The 20,442-nt window shown below is 38.2% G+C and overlaps 1 protein-coding gene across 2 annotated transcripts in view; it reads right to left on the bottom strand.

Moving 5' to 3' along the window:
- Positions 1 to 3,823: 3,823 nt before the first annotated feature.
- The window catches only part of TBC1D2B (TBC1 domain family member 2B), a 62,903-nt gene continuing 46,284 nt past the window's right edge, over positions 3,824 to 20,442 (bottom strand). For both annotated transcript variants that reach the window (XM_034783015.1, XM_034783017.1), the window contains exons 8-13: positions 20,248 to 20,441; positions 19,015 to 19,509; positions 13,293 to 13,410; positions 12,792 to 12,977; positions 11,291 to 11,412; positions 3,824 to 7,986 (exon numbers count right to left, since the gene is read on the bottom strand). In XM_034783015.1, coding sequence (XP_034638906.1) covers positions 7,791 to 7,986; positions 11,291 to 11,412; positions 12,792 to 12,977; positions 13,293 to 13,410; positions 19,015 to 19,509; positions 20,248 to 20,441 — 1,311 coding nt within the window. In that variant the 3' untranslated portion in view covers positions 3,824 to 7,790. The remainder of the gene's footprint in view (positions 7,987 to 11,290; positions 11,413 to 12,791; positions 12,978 to 13,292; positions 13,411 to 19,014; positions 19,510 to 20,247; position 20,442) is intronic.

The raw sequence follows: 20,442 nt of genomic DNA, 5'->3' as shown, positions 1-20,442 counted from the left end.
CCTTTGCCCTGTTTTGTGATTAGCATAGATTTCCCAGTTGAATGAGATCCCACACCTTAAGAGCCTGCTGTGCTCTGACAAAGCTAATGTCCTATCAACTACCAGTGATATGTGCTATTATGTCACTATGAAATAAAGTGATCATGCTAGGCATACAGCTAACTGGTTGCATAACACTGTTGAAGGGAACAGCACTAGCAAAGGGTAACATTTTCAAAACTGCTGAGTGACTTTAGGCTCCTAAGTCCAATTTTCAAAAGTGACATAGGCGTTTCAGAATTTAAATCTCATTAAAAATCAATGAGACTTAGACTACTAATTATTTTTTTTAAAGGGGGCTTAGGGACAGATTTTCCAAACTTATTTAGGAAACTAGTAGTATTTTCAAAACCACTTAAGTAGATTAGGCAGCTAACTAGCGCACATTTCAATGAGAGTTAGGGTCAGATTTTCAAAGGTATTTAGGTGTCTATGGGATTTTCAAAGCCCCCTACACAGGTTAGGTTCTTAACTCCCATTGAGATTATGGTAGTAGTTAGGTGCCTGACCTGCTTAGGGATGTTGAAAATCCCACAGACACCTCAATATTTTTGAAAAATCTGCTCTAACATACACATTGCAGTTTGGATCTTCCAAGTTCAAATCCAAATTTGCATGTTTGTTCTTCTATAGAAACTTTTCCATACCCCACTGCATCATGCACAAAAACCAGACTTTAAAAACTGAATTTTTCAGTTCCAAACTAGCTTACCTTACAATCAGTGTAAGAAACACAGAATGGCTGCATTATTCAAGGAAAATTAGATTACTGCAGAATAAAATTCTCTTCTTTCCCTTCTGCCCCCTGGATGAATCACATCCCTTATAGCTGTTGGTTGCAAAACAGTTCCAACTTCAGGTAGATGTTTTTCAAACTCAGACTCTGCCTGAAGATGAATTTTTCTGGGAAGCTTGAGCAAAAGCCCTGTAGCCATTTTAAACTTAAGGGAAAGTGAAAAGAGAGAGAGAGAGGTCTAACCATGCTTACTGCAGACAGGTCAACAGAAAAAAATAGCTGTTTGGGCAAAAACCCTCCTCACACACATACTTTGCAGGTCTTATAGATTTAAGTTTATAAAACTAATTTAAGGCTGTAGATTGGTTTAAGATGTTTATGCAGCTTTAAAGCCTCCCATCAGTGTAACTGTAAACTAGCTCCAAAACATAATTTGGGGAGGAAGCTAAAAGCCTTGAAAGTTGGTCAAGGACAGAAGACACTCACGTGTCTTAAACATTGAACGTATTGTACTAGTACATGCATGCTCAGGCATGAAAATACATATTCAGTCTACAATATAAACATGCCTTTGAATGACTAGTACCTATTATGCGTACAGGTGCATGTGAATGATAATCACATCACATTGAATGTTTGAAGTCTATCTAGGCTTCAGACTTTAGTGTTGCATTGAGGTTTGTCACCTTCTTGGCTGTCAGAACCCTTCCCCACATCCTCAGTTCTTAAGGCAAGAAGTTTGCACAGCAAAACTCAATAAGTGTGAGCTTATTAATTAGCCAATGCTGATTTAGGAAGGTCGATTACCATTTTATGTATGTGTGTTATTTTTAAAAGGGTGCAGAGGCACTACTGTTAGAAAAGGTCATGTTCCTATGATCAGGAATGGATGGTCAGACACTGCACAATTTATAAAATGCCATTTAAAGCCAAAATCAGAGTTGAATGTTGATTGTGTATGACTGACAAGTTGAGAAAAACAATATGACTGAATGCCACAAAAGTCATTCTGTCCCCTCTCTGTTCTTTCACTGAAAAAAGAAGAGCTCAAGACACAGGCGCCAATTTTTTTCTGCGCCGGTGGGTGCTCGCGCCCCCCCAGCCCCGCCCTGCCCTGACTCCACCCCTGCCCCAACATCCCTGTCCTAACTCCGCCCCTCTGTGCCCCTATTGGACCCCTCCCCAAATCCCCGCCCCGGCCCCGCCTCCTCCCCCAAGTGCGCTGTGTTCTCCCTCCTCCTTCCCAGGCTTGCTGCGCAAAACAGCTGTTTCGCAGCGCAAGTGCTGGGAGGGAGGGGGGAGAAGCAGGACATGGGAGTGCACTCAGAGGAGGAGGCAGAGCGAAGGCAGAGGTGAGCTGGGGCGAGAGGGCGGGGCAGGGAGCTACTGGTGGGAGCAGAGCACCCACCAATTTTTTCCCCATGGGTGCTCCAGCCCGGAGCACCCATGGAGTCTGCACCTAGGGCTCAAGAGTGGCTTTTATTTATTGTGAACCAAACTCACAACTTGATGGAGACATCTAGTGTTATATATCATTTGAATTCCAACCATAATCAGAAGAGACAGAGAAAAATTAGATAGTGACCTCGCACAGCTAGGAAAAATGAACAAGATGGTACTATCTTAAATAAGGCACCTACCTTAAATAAAAAGTTTCATGTTAAGAATCTCACCCATTACAAGACTTTTTTTGGGGGGGGGTGGGGGGGAAGTGTGCATGAATTTACCCCTAGAAAGCGCAGGCCACTGGCTAAGGCCCTGATTCAGCAAGGAGTTTTAAACAGATGTTTAAAGCATAGCACATGCTTAAGTGCTTTGCTGAATTAGTAAATACAAAAACCAAACCATTATGTGCTAGAAGTGCAAAGCTTGTGTGTAATATTCTAGATATAGAACCGTACTGCACATTAAGCAGGGGAGGTCGTTGTTGGACTTATCAGAGGAAGGTGTGTACCTCTTTAAAGGGTTAGAGAGGCATGGAGTGATTTTTACAGCAGCCACAGAGCAGGTCAGCATCCCTCCCCACCAGGTGACTGGAAGAGAGGGGGTACGATATAGGTCCATGCTGGGTAGGAAAAGCCCTCTTTTACCTGGGCCAGCCAGAACAGCATCCACCATCCCACCCATGGAAGTGGTGAAATACCAGGTTGTCATGATGTGCTATGGGCATTACACTAGTTGCTCCTTTCTCAAGGAGGCTGGGAAGGAATTTTTCCCTCACCGCCAGATTGGCCAAGGAAAAGCGGGGGTTATGTCACCTTCCCTAGAGAGTATTCAGGGGAGCTTAGTTGGAGCAACCATTAAATGGGAGATGGGTTGTGACATCACAACCTATTATGTAAAGGTGGGGCAGATGTCCTGTGCAGGTACTGCATAGGGAAGGGATACAGCGCTCAGATAAAATGGATTGATAAAGGATTTAAAGGAAGTATTCATTAAAGGAACAGAAATGAGGGGTTTGGGACTCCTATGACTGGCACGGCAGGAAGCCAACCCCTCCTCCTTTATAACTCCCCCCAACTCTCATTCAAGGGAGGGGATGGTGAGGTCCCAGCAGCAGGTTGGCAGGGGTCCAGGACAGGTTAAGGAGAGGGCTGACGGAATCCCTCACTCCGTGGACAATAATGGAATTACTTTCACTGTACACTTATCTGCTGGGTACTCCCAGACAGTTAAGAATAAAGTTGTGGCCTAATTAAGCCATATCAAGTGCCTCCTGTACTTCTGGGATAGGTGGACAGCCTTCAAAATTGCATATAATGCCAGTTGTTTTGATTAATTCAGCCAAAAGAAATTTCATTAAAGAGAATTCCTGTAATATGATTCTCACTCTCATTCCCTTGTTCGGTTTGCTTTCTTTTCCTTCATTCCAGAACAATTGCAATCAGACAATACTTGCTCCATCCCTAGACAAGAGCATTCCACTAAAACTCAAAATTGGTGATCTGACTTTTAAAGGAACTAGTGTCAAAATGTATTCCTCTTCTAGATGTTTTAATGGCTCCAGCACGTACGTCTGTTAAAAATAACTCAAGCCAAATTATAATGCAAAGTAATAAAATGGTTTATTTTTCTTTCAATCTTACAACAATCTTTAGCAAAACAAGATCAGTTAAGTTTTGCAATTGAAAGTGATTTATTATACCATACACCATTGATTTTGTTTATGAAATATGGTACTTAAGTTTTATTTAAACATCTGTATATAGCTCCAGAGTGGAAAAGTGACGAGTTTCATTTCTCAATAGTTTAACAGAACAAACTAGCATGGATGTGAACATGACTTAAATGTCAAATTAAAGAATGCTCTTACTCTAGCTTTTTCAAACCACAAAATCCTATTCTTATTGCTCAGACACCCTACCATGTGTACATACCTGTACATCTACAGAAGAACAATGAAAAAGCAAATTCTGTCTACTTAACTACATATATACTTTTAACTGGTAAAAGAAACTATCCAATAATAATGGATTATAATACTGTAGGCATAGGTGGAACTGGAATACTGTGCAGTATTAATAATAGCTAAGATGTATAGTGCACCATATTTCTCTGTATAATGTAATAGAAGATAACATTTTTTATAAGTAATTGGAAAGATACTTTGTATTTTGAATCATGCATAATAGGTGAGGGAAGAATAGTCTGCAGGATTTTAGTTTAGTGGTTTGGTCACATAAACTGTGAGCCATGCATAACAAATATTTTGCACATATGTACATAACCTTGAAATTATTTATTTTTTAAAGTCTGTAAAAGTGTTGTAGTGAAGAGATATGAAAGCACTAAACAAGATGTTAAACATACAAAAAGACGTTTGGTCACCAATTTTAAGCTGATCTGTATTATTTTCATTAAGGGGTTCATTTCCAAAACAATGGCAGGGATGCACACTTAAATCCTCATGCATTGTTTTGAAAGTTGGCCCTAAATGTTAACATTATTTGTTGACACATTCCAGTTTTGCAGGTTGCTCTGTATTTGTCTGGTGTCACCTGGTGAAGATACTGAATGTGTGTAACCTTGCATGTTCATTTAAAAAGGTGAACATTAGTGCTCTTGAAAGCTGCCAGATTAAGCAGCACTCAAAATCCTTTATTTGCCCACAGAGCAGGATGGACAATAGCAAAGCAAGCTTCCCCTCCCACTGCCTCCTACTATTTGCACCTCACTCCTGTTCTATAGGGATTTCTAGGGATAAGAGTGCAGTTCAGTCTTTATTGCCCATTTAAATGTTTAGCCCTTCTGCCCAAGACAGCAGCAAGGATGCCAACCGAGATGTAAGCACCAGGCTACGGGGAACGTGACTGAAGCCATCAACTAATTTCACATATGGTGCCCAACAAAACAATTTGAACAAATGGTATCTGTGTATCAGATTTTACATACTTGCAGTTCAAAACAGTAAACAGTCATTCAATTTTACACTCCCGTAATAACATTTAATACGAACCGCAGGAACACAAGAAATTAAATTTAACCATCAGCAACATCATTTCTTACAAGGAATGGGCCTCCAACATTGCAAGTCAACTCTACTCCTCCATACACTTGTCAGCTATGGGGAACGTCCTGAACAGCGGTTCAAAAGTCTTCATCACCTGAGGGCTTTTGTGCATTCAGTTTGAAAACGTTTATAACGTCACTAAACTGGTCTGTAATTAAGGCTCAAAATAGCAAGATCTCCACAAATGGTAGGCTAGCAAAATGTTCCAACCTAGTATTTTCAATGTTGCTATACTAAGGAAGAACTTAAACAAGTTTACAAAAATGGACGGATTTCATTTAACGCTTGAAAACAATTTTCTTTTTAAAAGAAGAGACACAGATCTGGTTAGAGACCAGCTCCTCCAAGACACTGACAGCAAACAATCAGAACATTTAAAAAGTTGGTCTGATTTGTATATTCAAATACTCATTGTAGTAGTAAGTAACAGGAATACAGAACATGCAATAATATGAAAAACTTGCCTAGTAAATTCAAGTATAAGGTAAGAGGTGCAAGTAAGAAATTTACTGCTTGTACTATGCATGCTAGAAATGTTTTAAAACACAACTGAAATAATTCTATGGCTCATTCCAGGTTTCTCTAATAAGCATAAGGGCTTGTTGCATATTTGAACTTACATGTTTTGCTAGTTAAACAAACAAACATGTCTTTCAATATACATCTAACTAAGATTTTCAAGTTACATGATATGCGTTGATCTTATTCTGTTTAGGCTTAACATTGGACAATTTCTTTATAAAGGAAATGTTTATTGAAAAGCAAAATATCTTTAACCAAGTTTCAGTTAAGCCAACAGGAAAAAAAAAAAAGTTGTGAAACACCACCCCTCTCCTCCCCACAACCTTCTAACCTTTTTTACATGAATAGGACTGAAATAGAAGAGTCCTATCCAATTCTAAATAAATATACCATCTAACAGCTGAATGGAAGGTTATTGAAAGCTGACACTTTAAACTGCTACTGCAATTCTCACTGCTTTATTGCCAAGGAAAGGAAAACACCTTTGAGAGAGAGAGAGATATTTAATGACTTTTGTTTGAATTCTTGTTTTCTGTTGCTCTCAAAAAGGTAACGTTTAGATCAAACGGACATTCTGATGATTGAAAAGCTTGGGAAAGAAGATTATAAACAAATCTAAACAGAACGAGAACAAAGTAAGAAAAATCCATCAGGTCCTCTAACAGCATACATCACAAAGTGAAATAACAGTGGTATCCAACAAGCTTTTCATAGTAACAATGTCAGAGACAATGGTAAGTGAATAACATGGTCTGTTTCCTGAGCTCTCTCGTGGATACATATGCATACAGCATTCACAGCAGCATGTTTCTGGAAGTGTGTTATATGGTTTATTTCCACAAAAAAAGAATTTTAACCAACTTCTTCACAGGCTCTGTGGCCTTTAGGCTTCTCTGATGAATGGCTAAACATTTGTTTTCCTTTCTAAGAATACTGTAATGTAAACATTGCAATATATAGATTATATTCATGAAAAAAGTTGTTCCCTTGGGTGCTTTTCTAAAATCCAAACATCATCCTAGTTTAAGACCCCAAACTGGGAGAAGAATAGGACTTCATAAAAAACAAACTTTACAACATAAGCAACAGAATATCTGCTAGATGTTTGTGGGACTCCTGTGGTGAACTCCATCCTCCTTAAGAGCTGCTTGTCATTTTCTGAGAAGTTGTGGCCAGAAGAAAAACAAAAAGATTAAATAACAGAACTTGGTGGACATTTTCCTCTGCATTAAGGGGAATCTGATAATATAAAACAGCTGTTCAAAATAAATACAACTGTTATGTTTTGCACTGTAATTAAAGTAGTCTGAAAGATTAAATGATTATTTGTTTTCTATTTTAAGTATACACACACACACACACACACACATTCTTTTTAGCTATCCCATTTTCATGCTGCCTTTAAAGAAACAGAGCAACATGAAAGCTCTTGCTGTGTTCCATTCCATATCCTCTCAGCTGTAACACAAATAATGGCTGATTTATTCATGACAATACTATGAAAGCCAGTTTTGTGCATCTGCCTGAAACTGAAAAATGATGTCTTTTCATGTTGTGGGGCTGTGCTATAAAAATGTATAACTATGTTCAGTATAATATACAAGTTCAGAAATGAGACAAAATGGTAGATTAAAAGAGCAAGGACTTTTCTATGCTACTACTTCACATACAGACACTGTGATGAGGCACTTCAGAAGAACAACTGGTAGCTCAGCTGTTTAACTGATTGAAAGAGATATTAATTTTTAAGTGCTCTATACAGTTGCATGAACACAGATGTAAACAGAACTGTTTGGCCTCCGATACAAAACAATATTTTTGAAAGAAAGTGCTGAGGTTTGGAAATCTGTCCTGCATATTTCCAAATGCCACTATTTAACATTCAGTTTTAAAGGATTAATAAAATAGAAGTATATTTGAAGTTAACCCACTCAATAAGCTTTGGTCACGATTCCAAAAGAGAGTGTAAGTCAATGATTTCTCTCAACTATCTTCTTCATCATCACTGATAAGGTCCCTTTTGTCTAGGCTGGTCTCCCGTTCACGCAGGAAGTCCTCACGAATGGCTTCAAGTTCAGTTAGCTCCAAGCGCACTTTCTCCAGGTGGTAGGTCCTCCGGTTCCTGATCTGACGCAGCGGGAAAGGATTCAGATCTCCAAAAGCAATGTTGATCAGTTTCCTGAAAGATTACCTAGCATTAGATGATCACCACTGGATCTATGGCTTTTAATGGCAGTTTTAAGCTTCATTCACTTTAGTACTTTATACGTGATGTGAAATGAATCTCTGGCATAGCCCTCCCCATGTACCTGGTGTATCTTAGATGAAATGTTGACATTTCAAGGTAGCTTTGGAAAAGAAGCAGTTTTAAAATGACCACTTTAGTTTCAGAATGTCCCCTTAAATGCTGGCCAGACCACAGAAGCAGCTGCCAAGTCTATACTGTACTATGGTTTTATGGACATTGAAACATTGTGAGCAGGTGTAACCAAGCTTTGATTAACAAGAGTTTCATCAACCAGGGTGGTTACTGAATATTTACTTCCTAAATATTCCTTCTTTCAGATCTTCTGCTTTAGTTTTGCTGAAATTAATTCAATACTATTGCCTTGAGAAATCTGACATCAGGTTACTGTACAAGTCCAAATGCACTGCACTTTCAAAATAAATGGGCTACAACAGTAGTTGCATTCTGCATTTCATGGCTCCAGAAAGTACTGCATCAGTTTCCTTATTAAAAAAAAAAAAAAAAAAAAAAAACCACACTATAATTCTATTTAGCCTATCCTTGTAGGAGAATAAGCAATACTGCTGATCTGCAACTGTGATAAAACAGATCTTTAATTATTATATCTGAAGTTCTCTTTTTCCCCTTAATAGCTCATTCAAGCACCTGATTAATTTCAATAACAATTGGGATCAATTTGTTAGCTTCTCTTAAGATGGTCTGCAGTTTACAGATTGAAAGGCTGGGATTTTCCTACATTCATATTGTATAAGACTCAGAGGTCTTACAGGTTAAAACAATAATTTCCTTGTTTCTATGCACACAAACATCAATAACCTCTCACTAAATATATACTCTAAAACAGGTCATCTGAGGTACAATTTTTATCATAATGAGACAATTAGATATACACTTCTACCCTGACAAAACGCTGTCCTCAGGAGCCAAAAAATCTTACCGTGTTATAGGTGAAACCGCGTTATATCGAACTTGCTTTGATCCACCGGAGCGTGCAGCCCTGCCGCCCCCCCAGGAGTGCTGCTTTACCGCGTTATAACTGAATTCATGTTATATCGGGTCGCGTTATATCAGGGTAGAGGTGTACAATTCTTATTTCCCTGTACATTATTCTGAAGTTGCACCAATGCACATATTAGTCGGGACTTTTCCAATTAGGCAGCTTAAACTTCAGAAATGTGTTAGTGCCAATTAATTATTCCAGCCTCTGGAAAATGTCTAGGAATCACATAACTGAATGTCTATCTTTCCTGTACTATGAATAGGATGATGTGTGTTTTTCCACAAGACTGGACTCATATCTGTAACAGTCATTTTAAACATTTTTTTTATCACTTAGTTTTACAAGTTCAAAAATATTTTTTATAAGTAAATTGTTTGTAAAATGGTGAACTTGAGAGGCTAGAAGGGCATGAATCATATAGCCTACTTTACAAAGATTGATTTTTAAATTAATCAATTCAGCTTAAATCCACGAGGTGGCACTATACTACTATAAAATATTTTCATACAAGTGTCAATTTAAAAGTCAAATACAGAATGGGATTTAAAAAATAGAACGCAGTTTGTATGTATTACGAAGCTTTTGTACATGACATGTGCCTATCATTTTAAAAAAGTAAATAGTTGGGGACCCAAATTTTACAGACTTAAGCCAACCTGGTTTAGTAAACATGCCTCGGTAATCCAAAAGGGTTTCTGTGGGAGCTGCAGTAACCCAAATTTTAAAAATCAATATTGAATTCCATCACTAGGTGTTAGACACATTTATAAAAAAAGAAGGTCCAGCTTCACAAGTCTTGTAAGCCTCAAGATTGACATTATCTCAAAGAAAAAGGCACCACTGTTGAAATTAGGGAGAGACAACAATTCAGTCTGCACACATCAGTTTCTGGCAGTGTTGTTGTGGGAGGTCATTTTAATTCAAAGGAGATTATAGGTTAAAAATTCCTGGAATACTCCAAAGGCTCAGATTTAGTAAGCACTATTTATCTTTCTGTTGCTTTGTGTGTTTAAAAACATTTCCACCCACCTCCCCAAACCCACACAAACGTTTCTCCACTTGTAGGTTGGGAGTCATGATCATCATTTTCCTTTGGCCAAGAACTAAACACAACTCTCTGCAATCATTCCTTAAATCATCATCAAAGGGGTGGGGCGAGGGAGTCAATGCTAAGGCACACAAAACATTGTGTACCATCCCCTCAGAGCCACTTTATTCTGGGGAGCCAAAGTCAAACTTCCCTCTCTTATGTGGAAGTGCAGAAGATTTTCACTGGGTCAGCCCTTCACATTCATCTTTAAGCACTGGGTGAGACTATACAGACAAGTTAGTCTTTTCTTCCATTCAGAACTCCCAAACCATACAGGGAGCTCTGAACAGGAATCAGATTTTAAACCCTAATTCACATGCAATTTATTATAGCAAATAATACCCCACCCGCCCCCTCAGTTTAGCTGTTATCAGAGAACAGCCAAGAATGTTTAAAAAGTTTCAAGTGTATTACTGTTGTGGCAAATTCTAATCCAAACAAACTGCTATTTTATGAAAAATAATTTTTGTTTGATGTTATTTAACTTACCACCCTCCCTGTATCAAATATTTAAGAACATTAGGTGCTAGTTTATGCTGAATACAGTGCACATAAACTGCACTACCTATGCAAAGAAGAATTAAGGACAGAATAGCACTTATAGCACTGTCTAGTTCCCATCATCTCAAACACACACATGTCAGAATATAAAATTTTCTGACAACCCAATGCTTGCCTATGTACATGTATTAGTAGTACACAAGATAATCTTGATTCAATAGGACATGTCCATATCTCTTAACAACTTATAATCTAAGCATAAAGTAAGGACAGGGACTATCTTTATGTATGTTTCTATAGCACCTAGCACAATGGGGCTCTAAGTGCTACTGCAATACAAATATCAATAAGAGTAAATGGCAACACTACATAGTAAATATAGTAATATGGGGTTAAATTGCCAAATTGCTTAGAAGATGATGCTTTTATCATTTTATCAGCAGCTCTTTTTTTGCTTTTGTATTCTGAATGGGGGAGTCTTTCACATACACATTTTAAGGAAGAGGATAGACAAAAATTAAACCAGTGACTAGAAATCTCACTAGATATTCTTCTGAACAGATGTCATTCATCTAGGTGAAATGTCTCATTTGTGCCCCAACACAAAATATTGTTGATATTAAATAGGTTTTTAAAGTACTTACCTAGCATCAAGAATGGTGCGAGTAAAATATCGGAGGTACTTGAATATGGACATTGAATCTTGCAGTTTTAAGATCTCCTCTTCTTTGTATTTAAAAAGAGCCAGGGCAAAACGGAAAATGACCTGGATATTCAAAAAAGATTTATATATACACACACATTACATTCTGAATACACTTTTATAATAAAACAGATTTTTAGAAATATTGTGGTCTTCCTGCATTAGTGTGTGCAGTTTAGCATAATGGCAGCTTTCTGTAGGGGAAACAGCTCCGTTTGTGATGTTCAAACATTTTTTCCCAGGTTCAATAATAATTTGAGCACCATCAAAACTAATGCCCAAAGGCTTCTGAGCTCCTTACAAAAACTAATCTGTAAAGCAAAGACAATATGGCCTAATAAACAACCAAAGCTGTTTCAGAGTTGAAATAAAAAAAATATTCTGCATCATATTTAAAAAAAGTAATTGGCTTTTCAGTGCCTGGGACCTCATAATCTTGTCTGTGGGGTATTTGAACTCTTGGGAATATATGTTATAGGGAACTGCAAGCCAATTCAACTTTTGCCAACAGCTGCTCAGTCAGTCACTGGTAGGAGTTACAACAGTCTAGACACTCTCTCTATGATGGAATGGGTTCAGCAGGCCTAGCACTTTGCAACTCTGTACAGGTATATCTTATCACAGTATTGTGATCTTTTGAAAGTTATTTTACACACACACACACACACACACACACACACACACACACACACACACACCGTCAACTGGAATGTTCACTTAAGAGAAAGTTATGGTAGTGAACTTACTACTCTTGCCTATCCCCCCCATCTCTCTTTCTTCCCCCTTCCCCTATTTGCTTAAGTACTGTGTTCCTGTTGTATCTAAGTGTCTGAGAAAAATAAAACCTTTTAAATAAAACTGTCAGTTTTATTCAGCTACAATTTCATATGTGAGTTTCTGCTGAGGTACATTTATAGGCAGCTGTTTGTCTCTTTTTAATGCTGCAATTTTTAATTAATGGGTTACGTGCCCTGAGCACTAGATGGGTGTCTGCAGAAATAAATTTTAAAAAATTGCTGTAGGGTGACAGGAAAACAAATGCCACCTCCCTATTCTCAGCCAAGTCTTGCACTTTCCTACACCTCTATTTTAGAATATTTGTAACCCACAAAATACTGGTTAGATATCTGCTTATTTCTCAAAAAGGACTTTGATGCATTTAAAGTGTTATGAAAAGGAACCATCTAAATACTTGGTTTTATTCTGCTTATTGAAAGTTGTGGAAAATTTCCAAGTCCCAAAATTTCGACTTAAAATGGAAGAATTTGTTGGCTGGAAAAGCTGTTTTGTAAATTTCCTCCTCACTCCATTTTTTGACCAGCTCTTAGAACTAACATACTCTTGTGAAATACAACCATCCCCCACCTTGAATTTCTCAACACCACAGTGTCTTGTTACAACATCTGATACGAACTGAAAAACATCTAGCTCATACAACTCACCTTTGATCCCTCATATAGGAAAGAGTCCCATATTTTAAAGAGGATGTCACTGACCACGCTGTCCACAAATACCACCAGAAACCAGTTGAAAGTTATGAGTGAGTAGTCAAGTTTGTATTGTTCAAAGTGAGCATGCAATCGTGGCAGTTTCTCACTCATTAGATCCTTGAACACTCGCTGGTCAACCTAAAGATGACAGACATGCTATTACTGCTGCTAAGCACTTACATAGCTCTGTACGTGTTTCAAAGCACACCACTTTTTATTAGACATTTATACTGTAGTAGTACTTAGAAGTCTCAGGCAGGTCTGGGTCCCCATTGTACAAGGCACTTACATATACTAACCAATCTATTCTCACAATAGCCCCATTGTTGGAGGCAAGCATTATTACCTCCATTTTACCCAACTTCTAAGAAGTAGCTTTCAAAGTCAGGATTAGATTGAAACCATATTTCAGCAGCAGTTTTCAAGACTGTTTTATTTTGGCATAATGCATACCTGAGAGCCTAGCAGAGTTTTAGTATAATAATCACGAGGCATGAAAACTTCCACTATTGTAACCAGACACCAAAAAGCATCTTCCTGTTCCAAGTAGAGAAGTGCAATTGCTACCAATCTAAAAATAAAAAGAGACAGTTTTGAAAACAAGCCCATTAAAACACAAATCAAATGTATTAAAACTAAGTTTTAAAATAAAACTACCTTACTTTTTGTTCATCAAGGAATAATGGACTGATAATAGGCTACATTAACCAATTTGCTAAATACATTTAAAATTATTAGGGTAGCTCGAACAGGAGGCATGTATTGGGCGTCAGTACTTCTATTCAGCTAAATAAGTGGACAAATTAAGGCAAAAGGAAGCAAACTGATTTGCTGGAAGCCATTCTGTCAGTGGCTTGGCCAAATTAAAGTATTGGGAATCTGTTGGTTCCAAGGCCATTGCTGTGGTTCCTAATCCGCACAGCCTCCTTTAAAGGCAGAGTTGAAAATAAAGACCTCCCTACACATTATACACAAAGGAAATCCTGTGCATGATTTAAATAGCCTTCTGTAACAGAATTAAAGGAGTTAACATTTCTTAAAGCTAATGTTTTATGTACAACACTGCCAACTTGAAATTTACCATAATTTTAAAAATGAGTGAAAAGTAATTCTAAGGGCTGTGCATGCCCGAGACCCCACGCCAATATTTATGGATGTATGATCACAAGTTACTTAAAAAAATTCTCCCCCTTTTTGCTGTGTGTTTCACATAAATAATCAGAAAAAACGAATTGACTATATAGGGGAAACTGTGACAATGATTACACATAGTTTGGCAGCAAACTCACAAAATAAATTAACAGAAAAAAGGTAAAATCAATATTTCTCACCAATCCCTTCCAAGTTATAGTCATTGTAGGTCTTAGTTGAGAAATTAGGCTAAGAAATTTCAAATTGAAGCAGGATATTTTCCTTTGATTTCCAAGTTATTTAGTGAGCTTTCCAAAAGTATCTAGCATCTAAAGTGAAATGACTGTGCAGCTTTTCAAGGTATTTTGTGATATACTAAGGCCCACTCCTGCAAGCTGCTTTGGCACAGGAGAACCTTTGTGCCTGCAGAGAGCCCCACTGAAGTCAATGGAGCACCATGCGCTTGCAGGGATCAGCCCACATAGAGCATCTTGTAGGTTTGGAGCCTTAGAAGTTTATTTGCCAAAAGCTATGGAAAAAAAATACACTGATTATATTTTGTTGTATAAAGTGACAATCGTCTCTCTTTTCTGGTAACAGAGAGAACTGAATTTCATTTTTGCCTTTTGTGAAGAAGCTGGGATGGCCACTGAATCAGAAAAAAAAACACAATTAAGGAGTGAACTGTTTGAGGAAAAATTCCCCTAGGGCTGTACTATAAAGCATTCTAAGTGAAGGAGCTTTCAGGAATGTAACAGCAAGTGTGGCATATTCACAGCTTCCGAAAAAGTAATTGGTTGGGCTGTGTAGTTTGAAAAATAAAATAAAAATACTAATGTGTCTGTCTTACTTTTCCGTTGCATGAAAACCATAACAACATGATCAAAGGACATTTAGCTGCATTTCTGGTCTTCCTGTTTGCACAGTCAAGGGGAGCGATGAAAACCAAAGTTACATTAAGTGCACATAATATCAGACTTGACTTTTCTTTTTCAAGTCAGATTGCCTTAATCTAACATCACTTGCTTGTTGAAACTTCTAAATGTGGAAACAGTAACTGCTTAGGACATCATAGAACTTTGACAGCTTCTCAGACTTTGCAAGGTGAAGGAAACTACAGTGAGGGCATAGATATTAACTTTTCCTTAAGTTTTGTGAATCTGCTGAAGTCTGAGAATTAACGTTCAAAAACAGCAAAAACATTTTATAATTATTTTATTAAGTTAGGTCACACTCAGTCTGAAATTCTAATTCAGCCATGAGGTTTCTTGTATTGTCTCCTTAATCACCTGGTGTTGGCCAAGAGCATGATGGCTCTGATCCAGAATAGGCCATTCCTTTTGTGATCTCCAAGGATAGTTCATTTTTGAGCACAGTACAATTAATTACCTTCAGGACCCAAGTTTTTCTAAGCACAAGTGACTGATAAGCAATCAAAAGGGAACACTTCTGTTCCCTGTGCCCTCCACCTTTGTGTGAAATCCTATAGACCTTAAAAAGCAACAGAGGGTCCTGTAGCACCTTTGAGACTAACAGAAGTATTGGGAGCATAAGCTTTCGTGGGTAAGAACCTCACTTCTTCAGATGCAAGTAATGGAAATCTCCAGAGGCAGGTATAAATCAGTATGGAGATAACGAGGTTAGTTCAATCAGGGAGGGTGAGGTGCTCTGATAGAGACCTTGTTTAGGCTCCCAATTCTTGGACAAGTCCAGTGGCAAAGTTGTTTAACTAGTTATTTCTTTCATTTATCTACCACTGTAAGTAAAACTGACTAACACACTTCATTCCCCAACTCCACTTTTTGCTAGGTTCTTACGTCAGCAGCTATCTCTGTACTATTTAAGCATTCCAAACCAACAGATTTCTGGGCTTTCAAGATAGCAACCCGTCTGCCTTGATTTAGGAACTTTGTTTTTTAAATCTTAAAAAAAACAAACTATACATAATTCTCTCTAATTTATGAGGATTTCATTTCATTACAAAAATATGATTTTATATAATTATATAATTTATGAAAATTTCTGTGTCACACAGTGTTATTAGATTCACCTACATATGAACCAGATTGGATTGCATTTCCCCACTCTCTCTCCTTTTGCCCTCTCTCTTTCTTCTCTTTATTGCCAGTACAGCAATATCCCAATTAGGTGTCTCAAAACAATCAAGGAGAAGTGACAACTTTAAAAATGGTGGTAGTGGAGACAAAAGAAAACCAGGAAGAAAGTTACAGAAGAGAATATCACTCCCCTCCCCCACCTCGCGGCCCCACCGAGCCAGTCTCCCTTACCACCAATTCCTGATTTAATTTTATTTCTGGGTCACATTCTCTTAGTAAAAACAAGTAGAAGTATCTGTTGCATAGTGAATACTGTGAATACAGTATACACATAGTGAATACAGAATGTTCTTGCCCTAGCTGAGGCTTATGTGAAAATAACTGGGAAAATTTTGGAAACATTTTGCACACATTAAAAAACCCAAGATTAATTTACCACAAATTCCTCCCAGAGAGGAATCCTTTTGGGATTGTCTACACTATTTTTTGTTGTTTTTCTTTTATGCACACATGTAGCTTCACCAGCTTCATCTGGTATAGATTTCAAACCAGGACAAAGCTGTACCAGGCAAGTCACTTTACACCAATGCAGTAAACTTACTAAACTCCGCAGGTGTTAGCCAGTGTAATTACATCAGTGAAAAACTATATCAATGGGGGAAAAAAGTGCAGGCAACCCCTTCTTTTACAGAGTCCTTTTATGGATCCTGAATATTTTTCTGTACTTAAGTTAGGAATGCTATAAACTCTTGAAATGTTTTTTTAGAATGGAAATACCAGGGTCAGGATTTCCTGACTGGATTGATTAGCATAAGATGCACTAGGGCAAATGATAGGATCTGTGGCCCTTTACTCCTGGGGGAATTCTGTGCCAAAAAAAAATAAAAATAAAAATTTTGCGACCAATATTTTAAAATTCTGCAAAATTCTGCATATTTTTTGTCAAAATAATGCAATATAATCCAGCTAGTTTCAATTATTTTGGTAATTTATTTAAACTACAATACAGTGGATGGAGAATGGGAGCGTGGGGCATTGGAGGAAATCATCAAACCCTCTTCCCCCCCCCTCCATCTAATAGTAATGTAGCTAGTATTGACCCTTTACATCTAATTATTAGTCAAAAAATATATGCACCCATATGCTCAGTGTTACATCATAGGCAACTGAAGAGCAAGTGAGGGCCAGGGACTCAAACTCACAATCTATACTGGCTATTGACCATCTCCAAAAAAGTTAGTAGCAAACAGTTCATGGAGCACATTTTGATAGGAAATTTTTTCAGTCCAAAAATTTAGACCAATTCTAATCACTAAAGAACCATAAGCATTTATAAGGCCACACTGTCCTTTACAATAAGGCTCCTTTACACCACTCTGGCAACGTAAAGGAGCAGAGCCGGCTTTAGGAAGTGCGGGGCCCGATTCGAACAGTTTTGACGGGGCCCCGGCAGGGATGACTGAAAATAAAAAAAAAAAAACACGTAAAAAAACATGTGGGGCTTGTTCTCACCAGGCGGCACTCGTAGTCTTCGGCGGTTTGTCCTTCACTCGCTCCGGGTCTTTGGTGGCACTGAAGGACCTGCTGCCGAAGTGCTGCCGAAGACCCAGAGCGAGTGAAGGACCCGCCGCTGAAGTGCCGCCGAAGACCCGGAGCGCCACCGGGTGAGTAAAAATTAAAAAGGAGCCTCTAGCCAGGGAAGGGATTCTCGGCCACTTGCCCCCACCCGGTGGCCCTGCCACTGGGCACGGGGCCCTCTTAGGCGCGGGGCCCGATTCGGGGGAATTGGTGGAATTGGCCTAAAGCCAGCCCTGTAAAGGAGTCATAAAATTTTTTACACCTATTTTATTTCTCCTGGGGGAATTCGCTAAGAACAATGGGAACAATTAACTAAGCAGGCAGGCTGCTACATTCTCCTTTGCCAGAGGGAACAGAGCCTGCCCTACAACTACCTCTTCAGAAATACCCCAAAGCCCTGCCCCTCCACATCAAGCATGCTGCAATAGCGAGTGAGAGGGTCAGAGTGTCTCTCTCTCTCTCTCACACACACACACACACACACACACGACTACCTAGTCCCCACCCCCCAGGCGGTGATTTACATCTCTACTGGCTGCTTTGGGTCCCCAAACTGACTTGTCTGCATTGCCAGGGAGTGGGTGCATGACCACTCTTGCAGCTTCCCTTTGCTTCCCTGTCAGAAGTAATTTTTCAGTGGGTAAGCAAAGAAATCTGTCGGAACAATGAATTCTGCACATGCGCAATGACGCAGAATTCCCCCAGGAGTAGCCCTTCTAGTGCCAAACGTTTTTAACCATCAGCCAGAACTTTCATTTTTTTATGTCAAACTAAAGACAGACATAAAAGCAACACAAAACTTCAACTCAATTAAACACCACATTCATTGTACAAGTTCCCTCCAATCCTATCTCTTCTGCAAAAATCTATTTTACAGATTTCTGTCAGTCTATGCTTATGGCCCAAGCATGGATTCTTCTCCTCATTAAAAAAAGCCAACAAATTAAAGCACTTGATCAAGTTGTCAACTCCTCTGAATAGAAAAAAACCTGTTATAATCTAGTGCATGTCTTTGAAAGATGAACAAGTACGCCACAATATGGCCCTTAGATGAACTTGTTTCTCATATTATAGGAGGGAGAATTAAGCCCCTTATTTTTCAGGAAATTATTTATCAATTTTATGATCACTGTCTTAAAATGGCACTTTTACACATTATTTTGAATGACCTTTTTTTCTGCAAATTCTTCCTGTTAAATAATTCAACTATTTGATACATTTACTCCCAAACTGTTACCAAGGTTTGAAACAGCTTCCAAATCAGCAAATCAGCAAGATGAGGAATCTCTCTAGTGAAGTCAACCATAAAAAAATTCATCTTCCTCAGGCACAGTGCTATCCTTACTGTACAAGTCTACTAAATGTTTCACTATACAGCTCTTTTATTTATCAGATTTGAAATATAATACCTATTGAGACCTTGGCAATATCCTATATCAGGATTTCTCCATGAAAATGCCAGAAGGACATTTCTTAGCTTCTGGATCCCTTCAGAAGTGGGGGAAGAGTAATGCTTGTTGTTTGGCAAAGTTCGCAAGAGATCCAGCTCTATTTGTTTGGATGCAGGATTCTGTTTTTCAAGGGCATTCTGAAGCAGGGTTTGGAAATATCCAGGATCAGTGCTGTCCTTGCATTTTTTAATGTGGAGGTTGATGCACCACTTCCACATCTTGGAACGATGTTCATGCGGGATTCCAGAGCGGATAAGGGTCTTCAGTTCTGGACAGCATATCATCTCCCTGTTCATTGTGCTTGCAAAATAGTTTTCCCATTTTACCCCTGTAGAAATCTCCTGGTTTTCAGTGAGAGAAATGGATTTCAGATCTAAGGCTCGCACCTTTGCTACTAATTTCTCTTCCTCATCGTCTTCTGGGACTGTCTGAAACCCATAAATATCATGTTCACTGTAAAGAAAAAAAAAAAGAATATGATTTCTACAAAAAGTTTGCAGTCTGGTATGTTCTAAGGAAATTCCAAATAGTCATTCTTAAGTTACTTTGGCAATAGTTTATATAGCAATATCCTTAAAACCATGCCAGAGCTTTCATACTATTTTAATAAGAGTGTTAAAGTTCCCTATTCAGTTTATTACAAAATATGTTTTACTTTTTGAACCATTCTGTATTCAAAGGCTGTATCTACATTTGGAATTAATGTTATGTAAGTCACTGCAAGGAGTTTAAGCCACAGAATTATGGGTCAACCATGTTGCATTAATATCTGGAATAGTTAAATGTATTGGATAATTTTGCCGATATTTAATTTGATACAGAATTATTTAATATAATTGAAACAAAGTATTGTGCTTACAAGGCCTGTTATGTGATTTCACCGATATAATTATGCTATTATTCATGAAGGAAAGTAAACTAGAAATTAAAAAAAAAATTACCACTATCAATTTTCATATGCAAAATATCTTTGGCCCAGCAATACACATCAGTCAAGAAGTCTAGGGTATAAGTGTACTGTTGAGAGGGGAAATGGAGGATGAGAAAACATTGTATATTCATTCTCCTAAAGTACTTTTAGGATACTTAAGACTTTACAATATATATGAAGTTTCATATCTGAAATCCATTCTCCGCCCATGCCTCCTCCAAATACAGACTGGATGCCCTCAAAATTAGCCTAAGGTTTACCTGACAAGGAAAGGTTTAAAGAAAGCTTGTTCTGGGTGCTCACTGCTGTCCACTTTTAAAGCATCTTCAAGCAAACGAGTAATGACATCACGAGCAGGGCTCTGTTCCTCAGAGCAAACAGGATTCTTCATTTCTTGAAGCAAGATCAAGTATTTACTTTCTATCTGACAAAGTTTGGCTTCCAGGCTAGCACAC

Source organism: Trachemys scripta, chromosome 10 (assembly GCF_013100865.1).
Source record: "Trachemys scripta elegans isolate TJP31775 chromosome 10, CAS_Tse_1.0, whole genome shotgun sequence".
NCBI classification, from domain to species: domain Eukaryota; kingdom Metazoa; phylum Chordata; order Testudines; family Emydidae; genus Trachemys; species Trachemys scripta.
The sequence above is the reverse complement of the archived record's forward strand: the minus strand, read 5'-3'. Positions and strand labels throughout refer to the sequence as shown.